This window comes from Pteropus vampyrus, unplaced genomic scaffold (assembly GCF_000151845.1).
Source record: "Pteropus vampyrus isolate Shadow unplaced genomic scaffold, Pvam_2.0 Scaffold326, whole genome shotgun sequence".
Taxonomy (NCBI): Eukaryota; Metazoa; Chordata; class Mammalia; order Chiroptera; family Pteropodidae; genus Pteropus; species Pteropus vampyrus.
In genome coordinates, this window is record NW_011889107.1 from 211,712 (window position 1) to 222,529 (window position 10,818).

The following is a 10,818-nucleotide window of genomic DNA, read 5'->3' on the forward strand; positions in this document are numbered from 1 at the left end:
TCAAATACATGACTTTATGAGGTAGAAGGTATTCTTTTCATTTTAAAGTGAAGTGATGTGACCAGAATCCCTGGTTAATGAGGGATCGAGGGACAGGGCTGCCATCTAAACAGATCTTCTGACCTTCGTCTCCTGCTTTTTGTTTTGCCCTATATAGCTGCCTTACTGTTTTCTTTATTTATGTTGCATGGAATGTAATTTCCTAAGATAGAAATGTGACAAGACCTCTTGGGGGGAGGAAGAGACACAGTTTCCATTAGGTTCTGCAAGGATGCCACATTCCAGAAAGTTAGATGTGAATGAGAGCTATGAGGGTGAATGGAAGCAAAAGGCACAGTTGGCAGTTGAAGCAGCATTTGGACACTGTTGGTGACCCTTTCCTTCTTGAAAGTCTTTTGTTCCTTGGTTCGGACCTCCTGACCTGTTTTGAGTCTCTTTTTTCTCTGCTTACTTTATTTTTCTCTTTCTCCTACCATTATATGGTGGTCTCCAAAAAGCTGTTTAATATCCTTCTCAGTCTCTAGCACAGTAATGTGCAGAATGCAAATGCTCATTAATGCATGAATGAATGAAGCAAAGGTTTAAAAAACATAAAAAATATACACACACACACACACACACACACACACACACACACACACACACATAATGTGTGTGTGCAGCTTAAAGAAGATGAGTAAAACAAACACCTTTGTACCTACCCTCAAACTACAGCAATCAAACCTGACCAATCACTTAGAAGTTCCTTGGGCCCCACTCTGGTCATGTCCCCGACCCCCTTCCCACTAGTAGTACTTCATTCCTTAATTTCGTGCTAATCACTCCCTCTCTGTTCTATATTGATTTACAACTTCTGTATGTACTCTTAAATAATATTTTGTAGTGTAACAACAAATTGTCTAGTTTTACATGTTTCAGAACTTTACATATTATAGTCTGTGATTGGCTCTCTTCATTCAGCATCTTTTTTGAAACTATTCAAATTTATTTATTTTTATTGTGGTAACTATAACATAAAACAACCATTTTAACCATCTGTATTGTTTCCTTAAGAATCATTTGTGGTTGTAACTTTTCGTCACTGTGGAATTCCATTTTCCTTAGAGATTATAGGATCTTACCACAATAAAAAAATTGTAGAAAGAAAAAAGATTATAGGATCATTCAAGCTTACCATTCTAGTCAGTTTTTATCATTTTGATTTCTAGAAATTTACTTCATTACGTTTTCAAACTTATCGACACAAAGTTCATAATGTGTTGTAATCTCCATTATATCAGTAATTATTTTTTCTTTTTAATTTTAATAATATTTGTGTGTGTCTGCTCCCTTTTTTATCTTGATCATTCATGTCAGAGATTTGCAGAGTTTGCTTTGGTATTTTCAAAGAACCATCTTGCAGTTTGGGTGATCCTCTATTATACACTTGGTTGCTTTTTTATTAATTTCTACTCTTATTTTGTATTTTCTGTGTGTCTCACTTCTCAGTTGCTTTTTTTTCCCCCTCTTTAATTCCACGCCCCCACCACCACCACCACTCTTCCACCCCTGACCTATGGATGTTGCCATTTCCCCTTAAGAACTGGATCTCTGAAGGTGGGGCATCTCCTCCCACACACTTGCCCTTGCCCGAGTTATGGTCCGTGGCTCCACCTGGGCTGGAACCCAGGACCTTCTGCGAGTGAAGCACATGTGCTAACCACTACATTATGGAGCCACCCCCTCAGTTTTTTTTATTCCCCTTTCTTGTCTTCTTTTTAATCAGTTATTTTTCCTGTACACAAACATGCCTCTTCATTTTTTCATTCTACAAATTGGGAAGTTTTATGATTTTTATGTTCTTTAGTGAACAGATTGATACTAGAAGAATTTTTTTTAAAAAAAGGTGAGGAATAAGGTAGATCACCTGCCTTTACCTTAGAATGCCCCTTGCAGTTTTCATTCAACCCCAAGTTCTGCCCTAGGTCCTCTTCCTACCCCCCAACCCTCTGCCCCCCTCCCCCACGCACACATTGTTGCAATAGATGCTTCCTGAGTAGCCTATAATCCCTCCTCCCCCCACTCCATCCCTCACATGATCTCTGGTTATCTTTCCCAAAGCCCAGGTATAATCAAGTTGCTCCCCTGCACACGTCTTTGCTGGCAGGCTCTCCAGAGTCGGCCAGATAAAGTTCAGATTCCTTGGCATGGCATTTAAGGCCTAACATACTACTTTTCTTGCTTTCTCCATCTCCCCAAACCCCACTCTATAATAACCTTTATATAGGCATATTTAAAGTTTCCAGAACTAATCCTGTACTTTCCATTATATTTATTTAATCATAATATCCCTTCTTCCTCCCACCCCCCATCACGCATCAAGTCCCTTCCCAATCTCTACCTGTTTAAATCCTACTGATCCTTTAAAAGCCAAATTAAGTCACCTGCTTCCCTGCTTCTCTCTTGATTCCCCAAATGGAATTAATACCTACTTCTCCTGTTCCCTTATCACTATCCCTGCATTACTGGTGCAGTTCTGGCGTTTTCCAATGACACAGCCTATTATGTCTCAAGATAAGTTAAACAGCCACCTCCCTTCCTGACACCTCTTTTTCTCCCATTCAGATCTATGCCCTCAACAGAGTCATGACGGAACTGGAGCAGCAGCAGTTTGATGAGTTTTGTAAACAGATGCAGCCTCCTGGAGAGTGAGCCGCCCCATGTTCTGGGACCCTGGAGGCTTTTTCCGTGAGCTCATTACTGGTTTTAAGCTGAAATGGCCCATTTGGAGCCTTCCAGAACTAGACAAGAAGACATTTTTGTTATTCCTAAAACTGGATAAATCTGAACAACTCTATGTAACTTCTGTTTCACTGGTTCTTCCAATCTGAATTAGCTAAATGCTTACTGAAGAGACTTGTTTTATTCTTCTAAGACAGTGTCCTTTTTTTTTAACCTTTTTCTATTGTTTGAGAAAAATCAGTGTCTCTTGTGAAACTGCAAATCTCCAAAAATGCAAATAAAATACTAATAAAATGTGTGTTTATTCATACTTTAGTTTGGGGGTACCTAGCCATAGAAAATGGAGTCAGAAAGAATATACTAGGAAAGAAAAGTGGAGGCGAGCAGAGGGAAGCCTTGGAGAGGAGTGGAGAGGGAAGAGGAGAAAGAACATGACTATTTCCAGGTCTCCTTCCTCCTGGGGCTGAAACTCTGCAGCCCTTCCTGATCCTCCATTTTTAGCCACACAGGTATAAATCTGTGCCCTTTTACTCCCAGATGATCCACTATGCAGGGTCAGAGGCTGGAAGCAAGGATCTTCTCACCTCATGAATGTGGACAGCTAGCAGCAGGCCTGCACCAACAGGGAGGGGAGGTGCTTATGCATTTCCATTTTGGGGTGACTTTATCAGGCCTAGAAACAGGTTTATGATGGGATTATTCAAAGTGGAATGTCTGAGCTCAAGGGTATTTGTAAGTTTCTTAACCACATTATAGTAAACTTGTATATAGTTTACTACAACATACAATTCATTCATCTCCAAAGTAAACATTTTTGAGTGCCAGGTGCTATGGCAGGCGACCCAAATCCAAAAGCATGAACTGAAAACTTAAAATTGAGTGGAACACAGACATAATCATCTAACAAAAAATATAAATGACAGAGATGAACAGAGGGCAGTGGGGAAGGGGAGAGGGCTGTCTGCTCCTGCAGAGCCCAATCAGAGCTGTGTGGGCTTCTTTGGATTTTTATTTGTAAATCCTAATTTTAGATTTAACATATATTTGCCGCATACATTCAAGAAGTTGGACCTGAGGTAAAAGGTGCTCTGGTGCCCTAGCTGAAGAAGGGGGACCAGCCAACAATTCTTAGCATACCATCTGGAGGGAGAAAGTTGAGGCAGTGCTCGGCTTCGTTGCTTTCGGTGGAGCTACGTTTTTCTGAGGGTTCCATACAATTTTTTAGGGTTCCATACAATTCTGTTTGTTTCTACTTGCCTTTGATTTTAGAACATGGAATGGCATTTGAATATCTAGAGCTTAGTATTTTAGAGCTTAGGAAAAAAACACATAATGAGGTTCTGAAAATTAAATGATGCCCTCAAGCTGCTAATATGTCTAATCTCTAAATGAAGCAAAAGGCAGAAGCTTTGTTGAAATGTAGAATTTTAAGTTACAAAATCCTACGTACATTCAAGTTGGACAAAGTGACTGTCCTGTGATTTAGCTCTGCTCTGTGGAGCCAGAGCGTTAGTTCATTGCAGCATTACTTACAATAGCCAAGATATGGAAGCAACCTAAGTGTCCATCGATAGATGATTGGATAAAGAAGTGGTACATATATACAGTGGAAGATTAGTCAGCCATAACAAAGACTGAAATCTTACCATTTGCAACAACATGGATAGACCTAGAGGGTATTATGCTAAATGGAATAAGCCAAAGAAAGACAAATACCATATGACTTCACTTATATGCGAAATCTAAAAAACAAACCAACAAAACAGAAACAAACTCATAGATACAGAAAACAAACTGATGGTTGCCAGATGGGAGTGGGGTTAGGGGGGCCTGGTGATAAAGGTGAAAGGATTAAGAAGTACAAATTGGCAATTAGAAAATAGGCGTGGAGATGTACAGTACGGCATAAGGAATATAGTCAGTAATTATAATAACTATACGTATGGTGTCCGGCGGGCACTAGACTTCTTAGAGGGGTCACATTGTAAGTTACATAAATGTCTAACCACTATGCTGTACACCTGAAACTAACATAATATTGAATGTCAACTGTAATTGAAAAAAATTCTTTAAATTTGTAAAGAAAAAAAGAAATGCTTTAGTGAGCCAAGCCCCATCCCACCAGTGGAGTAATTATGACCAGGCGGAGCAGAGGCAGAGGCTATACCAAGTCTGAAGGACTTCACTCCTTTCCAAGGGACTAACAGTGCACAAGGTCACCCGCCCCCGTCCCGTAATAGAGCTGGAACTCAAACCTGGCTCATATTTAGGTTGGAAAAAAAAATCTTTTCATATGACATACGCAACTGTTGTGCTCAAGGGATTCAGATCCCTGAATTAAAGGGAAGAAGTGACATCAGCTGGCCCTACTGTGGGTTGTTCCGGTTCAAAGCAACATGTATCTACCACATGCACGACACAGAAACAAGAAAAGATTTAGTGAGAATAAGGCAAGATTTGCCCAACAAGCTGGCGCAAACTCCATAGAGGCCAGTGGGAGTGGGTAGAACTGTTTAGTTTTTTTGATGCTGTAGCCTAAAACATGCTGCCTTGCCCCACAGAGCGTCTGGAAAGAAGATGTACGAGAGTGACCACATCAGGTAGTAAAAAGCTGTTAGTGAGAATGGAGACAAAAGCAACATGATGACACCTGGAAGAAGACAAAAGGCAAACACTCAGTTTTAACAAAGCTGTCTTACGTGTATTTCCCATCCTATACTCTCCCATTCCTACTTACCTCCCAGATAAACCATTTTTTTCCAGCTCTCAGACTCCAGGATTTCATCATGTGGGTAGTAGCTTTGGTCTATCATGAACAGAATCATGAGTGAAGCCATGCAAGAGAGAATGAATGTGTTGCCTTTGGTCAGAAGGGAGGTGGAGGCCAAAACACTGGAAGCATAGGAGCAGGGTAGACCCTTATATGTGAAGGGAATGCCTGCTAGGGAAAGAAAAGATCGGGGTTAGCTGCCTCCCACTGCTCTAAAGGTATGCAAATGAAGCAAGCCTCTCTCTCTTTGGGTTTTCCCAGTCCCACTCTCCCAATCCCCTTAATCCCAGAATAGTGGCAGGCTGTAAAGAATTTAGTTATTCACAGGGATGATGTGTGGGCTTTGCATTGGATCCCCAAGGTTAAAGCAGGCAGCTAGGACCAGGTGTGCACCCTGGCCCCTAGGAAACTTCTGCGGAAAGGTCCTTTGAGATCTTCTAGTCTGCATCTGCACTCCCTTGCGTTGGGATCTTAGGCAGTTGTCCTCACCAGAGCTCATTCTCCCCATTTACTTTCAGACACTGGAGTATGACCTTCAGTTATAGAGTCTTAATCCACGTGCTCCATCCAAAGGTCATACAGCGAGAAAAAGGCATAGCTGGCCCAAAAAACTGAGGGCCCCTGCCCTCCAAGACCAGGGCTCTGCCAGGGCAGCCTGCAGCCTCTAGTGAGTCTGGGACACAGGAGAAGGAAGAAAGAGGGATTTTACTGCACTCTGGCATCCAGCAGCTTCTCCCACTTTGCGGTTCCCTACCTCAGCCACAAGGGTGGGTTCCACTTACCAGTTGAATAAAAACATAGGCGGAAAGAAGCAGCTAACACATAGATGATGGCCAGGAACCCGTTCAGAGGCCCTTCCACGCCTAGAAGCAGAGCTGAGGCCAGTCCAAAGGCGGTGAAGACAGCCAAGTCATTCAGCTCAACTCCTGCTCCAGAAGGCCAAGGTTAGAAGAACTTACACTTATATGTCTTGTACATTAGTCCCTTCTCTGGGGAGCTGGAATGGTGACAAGCAGGGTCTGAGGTCCCAGAGGGCAACAGCTACCTAGAGTGGTCTATAGATCAAAAACTGAGATCTCCTTCAAGCTCTGCCTCAGACTGACCATGTGGCCTTAGACAAGTCTTTCCCTGTCCAGGTCTTAGTTTCCCCATCCTTTCACGTACAAGGAATGGTCTACAACTGGATATAAATTGATAAACTATGGAATGTTTTTCAAGCAAACTCTTATGCTGAAATATTTTGTTGTATTTTAAACCAGCTGCTCTGCTTGGAGTAAGTTTTCATTTCCCCTCCCCCCACCCTATCCCCACCACCACGACCAGCATTCCCGTTCCCAATTCCTGACTGAGCACTGAACAGGGAGGCAGAACAGACAAGGAAACTGAAAGCCAGAACAAGAATGGCCAGAGATCAATAAATGAGCCTGCAGAGGAGTTAGGTCTAGGTTGAGGGGCTCCCAACTCCTGCTCTAAGCCTGCTTCTGCTGCGCTTGAGGGGCGTGAACAGGTGACTGATGAAGGCCTGTTGAAGTTAGGAGACGGGGGAGCTGTCCTGACATGCATATTTCTCGGGTCAGGGATTAGGAGTCTGACTCCTGGACTCACCCAGTTTGGAACAGATGTGGAAGTGTCTGGTCATCCCTCTAATCGCCATGTCTAATAGGAAGCTGATAAGAAGCATCCAGGAGGCACAATGGGATTTCCTAAAGTGTAGGCCCAAATGGGACAGCTTTCAGCCTCCACCGGACGACCACTCCACATACCTCCAATGCACCAGTACACTTCCTACCCTCACACATATACACATTCCTGCTAGATCCCCACACTTACATCCTTTCTGATATACACTGCTTTACATAGCACACACACACACACACACTCACACACACACACAGACACACACACACACACACCCCTACATCCCATCCATACTCTTAACCCATAGTTTTAATGGGGTACCCCAAACCCCCTAAGTAATCACAAAGATCCCTTCCAACTCTAAATTCCAGGCATATTCAATGGCACAGGGGTCCTAGGTTCTAGCCCAGCCTCTGCGGCCATCTTACTGTGAATTCTCGGATAAATAACTTCCTCCTTCTCTAGGCTTCTCTTCCTCTATCTGTAAAATGAGGAATTTGTGCCAAATGATTTCTTTAATCAACATAGGCCTATTCAGAATATCTATTTCTCCTACTGTGAGATTCGATAGTTTAAGTCTTTTAGGGAATTGGTCATTTCATCTAGGCTATCAAATTTATGGGCATAGAGTTATTCATAATATTCCTTTATTATACTTTAAATGTCCATGGGATCGGTAGAAACGGCTCCTCTTTCATTTCTGATATTTCCTCCCAGTCTGCAGCTTGTCTTCTAATTCTCTTGATGCTGTCTGCCATAGAACAGATTTCTAATATGTGCATTTAATGCTATAAATTTCCCTTTAAGTACTGCTTTTACTGCATCTCACAAATTTTGGTAAGTTGAATTTTCATTTTCTTTTAGTTAAAAATATTTTTAAATTTCTCTTGAGACTTCATCTTTTATCCATATATTATTTAGAAGTGTGTTGTTTAGCCTCCATGTATTTTGGGATTTTCTAGTTATCTTTCTGTTATTGACTTCTTAATTCCATGTGGTCTAAGAGCATACTTTGTACAATTTCTATTCTTTTAAATTTGTTAAGGTGTGTCTTATAGCCCAGAATGTGGTCTTTCTTAGTGAGTTTGAGAAAAATGTATATTCTGCTACTGTCGGATGAAATAGTCTATAAATATTAATTAGATCCAGTTGATTGATGGGGCTGGGCCATTCGGTTCAACTATATCCTTACTGATTTTCCGTCTGCTGGCTCTGTCAATTATTGATAGAGGGATGTTGAAATATTCAACGATGATAGTAGATTCATTAATTTCTCCTCACAGTTCTATCAGCTTTTGTCTCATGTATTTTGATGTTGTAAATGAGCCTCCAAGAGCTCTTTCAGACCCTATATTCGAGGAGTCTATGCTTCTGACCAGCACATGCTCCTAGACTCCTCTGAAAGCAGCCACCACAGTCTCAGGCAAACCTGCCCTGGGAGGCCATTCCCAAGTCTACACTCCAACTGCAATGCTTAGGTGGGCTCGCAGAAGCAGACAGAGAGCTGGCTGCAGACGTCAGCTGTCCCCAAACAACCTCAGTATTTCCTTTGCTTAGACCGATAACTGTGTTTAAAGGGATCTGGGCCCACCATTGTGGCATAAAAAGCACAATCCCAGAAGATTAGGCAGAACTAAGAAGATAAAGATTTTCTGCTGCAGGTATGCCCGACTTAAATAGACTCCAAAAACCTGGTTTTAGAGAATCATAAAATTTTCAAACTAGGAGGGAACTTAAACATCATCAGGTAAACTCATTTTATGGGTAAGAAAGAGATCCAGAGAAGTCACCTGCTTATGGTTATAGAGATTCAAACAGATTAGGAGGATATTACTTGCATTATTAAGAATTTATCTATAAAGAGCTGGTTTGCCAAGGCATTGAATATGATTCAATTTATAGAAATATAATTAGTTTACAACTTTGGGGGACCCATATACATGTCTCAGATTTTCCAGAATAGTGCTAATTTTAAATAATCCACCAGATCATATGTTCTAATTTAAGAATCAAAAAATTTGAATGGTATCCTGTCTCCTCAAGGATTGTATAAAAGCTACCAGATAAGAATCTCTTGGTTTTTATCATAAGAATCATTCTGGACTGCCATAGCTGGAAGGAATTATAGAGATCATAGTATGAACTCCTTGTTTTAAAGATGGAGAAATTAAAGCTTAGATATAACCTAGCCAAGGTCACATACCAGGTTGGTAGTAGAACTCAGGCTAGAACCTTGGCCCCTTGACTCCCAACCCACTACACTATACTTTCTCCTGCCCGCAGTTGATCCCATGCCTCAGTGCCAGGCTCTCCTTCCCTTACGCCTTTGGCTCCCGCTCTTGGCTGAGATCTTGCTGGGCTCCAGACTTACTCGCAGAAGTTGCAGAAGATGGAGAAGAGCCCCAGGATCATGTTGGCCAGGGACAAGGCATTGGTAACATCCTTCCAGGAAAATTCATTCATCTGGAGGTGACTCCGGTTGTTGGTTGGAAAGAAACTGGAATGCTGACCTGGGGCCCAGGGGAGGGGGGCAAGGGGTTCCCAAGGTCAAAGAGTCTCAAAAGAGGCTTCCAAGGACCAGGTAGCTCCTGTTCCCCTAGACCTCATCCCAGAACTGTAGCCTCCCAACATTGTTTCATTGGCCATAATGAGGCAGATAGGAGGTAGATGGAGGAGACCAGGTGGTAAAGGCAAAGGTCCAAAGCTGAGTGTCTTGAGAAAGTCCAATAGCAAAGTGAGTGAACCAGCACAACCACAGTTCACACCCCTCTCTGACTGTACCCCATACCCTATAGACCTCCCTCCAGCCCATATGTTGACCTTTCTGGCACCCCCATGGCCCAAGGTAAAAGGGATATGGACCCCTCCCCCTTCTGAGAGACAAACCTTTTGTCATAGAGCCCTTTATCATAGATGAGACCTTTTTTTTTTTTTTTTTAATTACAAAGCTACTTCCAATACTTTGGGTTGAGCCCCACAGGAATGTAAAACCCTGGGAATGGGTAATGCCTTGACCTCAGGAGTGGCCCAGGGGAAGAGGGGTTACCTGAGATGAGGGAAGCACAAAAGGGATCCACTGCACACTCAGGCTCCTTTGTTCGGCAGGCCATGCTTACTCCTTCAGAAGGGCAGGACTGTGGCCGAGGTGCCCCAAGCTCTTGGTTCCGATAGGCCCCAATCAGACCAGCAGTCTGAGCTCCAACATGGGAAGGGAGAGATGAGAAACAAACAAACAAACAAATGAATGTGTCCAGCACAAAATAGTTCACAAGGCACTTTTCATTGTGTGCTCTCTTCTGATCCTGACGACTTCAGAATATGGTGCTATAAATTCTCCCCATTTTATGAATGAAGAAACTGAGGTTCAGAGAAATGGAGATATTGGCTCCAAGTCACCTACTAGGTAAGTAGAACCTAATGCCACTGGGGGCATAGATCTCAGCAGGTTTGTGGGGTAGGGACAAAAGGGGAGCTCAGTGAGCCAGCCCTGCTGGGCAGCTACAGCCTCCTCATCCCTCCTAGTCTCTCAGGGAAGCAGGGAATCAGCTGGCCCTGCCCATTTTCACAGCCTGTCTCTCTCTATGTTTACTCTAGAGACAAACCTACGTACTCCTTGCACATGCACTGATTGTGAAACCAAGTTTCTTTTGGAGAAAAAGCCCCAGAGCTCTTTGAAACAGGGGAAGCCC

The 10,818-nt window shown here is 42.7% G+C and overlaps 2 protein-coding genes across 4 annotated transcripts in view; one reads left to right on the plus strand and one right to left on the minus strand.

Moving 5' to 3' along the window:
* SVBP (small vasohibin binding protein) overlaps nucleotides 1–3,019 on the plus strand; it is a 6,185-nt gene extending 3,166 nt beyond the window's left edge. For all 3 annotated transcript variants that reach the window (XM_011377919.2, XM_011377921.2, XM_011377920.2), the window contains exon 3: nucleotides 2,605–3,019. In XM_011377919.2, coding sequence (XP_011376221.1) covers nucleotides 2,605–2,691 — 87 coding nt within the window. In that variant the 3' untranslated portion in view covers nucleotides 2,692–3,019. The remainder of the gene's footprint in view (nucleotides 1–2,604) is intronic.
* A 2,215-nt stretch (nucleotides 3,020–5,234) lies between these two features.
* On the minus strand, nucleotides 5,235–10,362 carry TMEM269 (transmembrane protein 269). The gene is made up of 6 exons (XM_011377979.2): nucleotides 10,176–10,362; nucleotides 9,501–9,639; nucleotides 7,097–7,194; nucleotides 6,274–6,417; nucleotides 5,459–5,659; nucleotides 5,235–5,371 (listed from the first exon to the last, which is right to left on the minus strand). Exons 1-6 carry the CDS (start codon nucleotides 10,237–10,239, stop codon nucleotides 5,235–5,237), a joined length of 783 nt encoding a protein of 260 aa, XP_011376281.1. The 5' UTR covers nucleotides 10,240–10,362.
* Nucleotides 10,363–10,818: the final 456 nt, after the last annotated feature.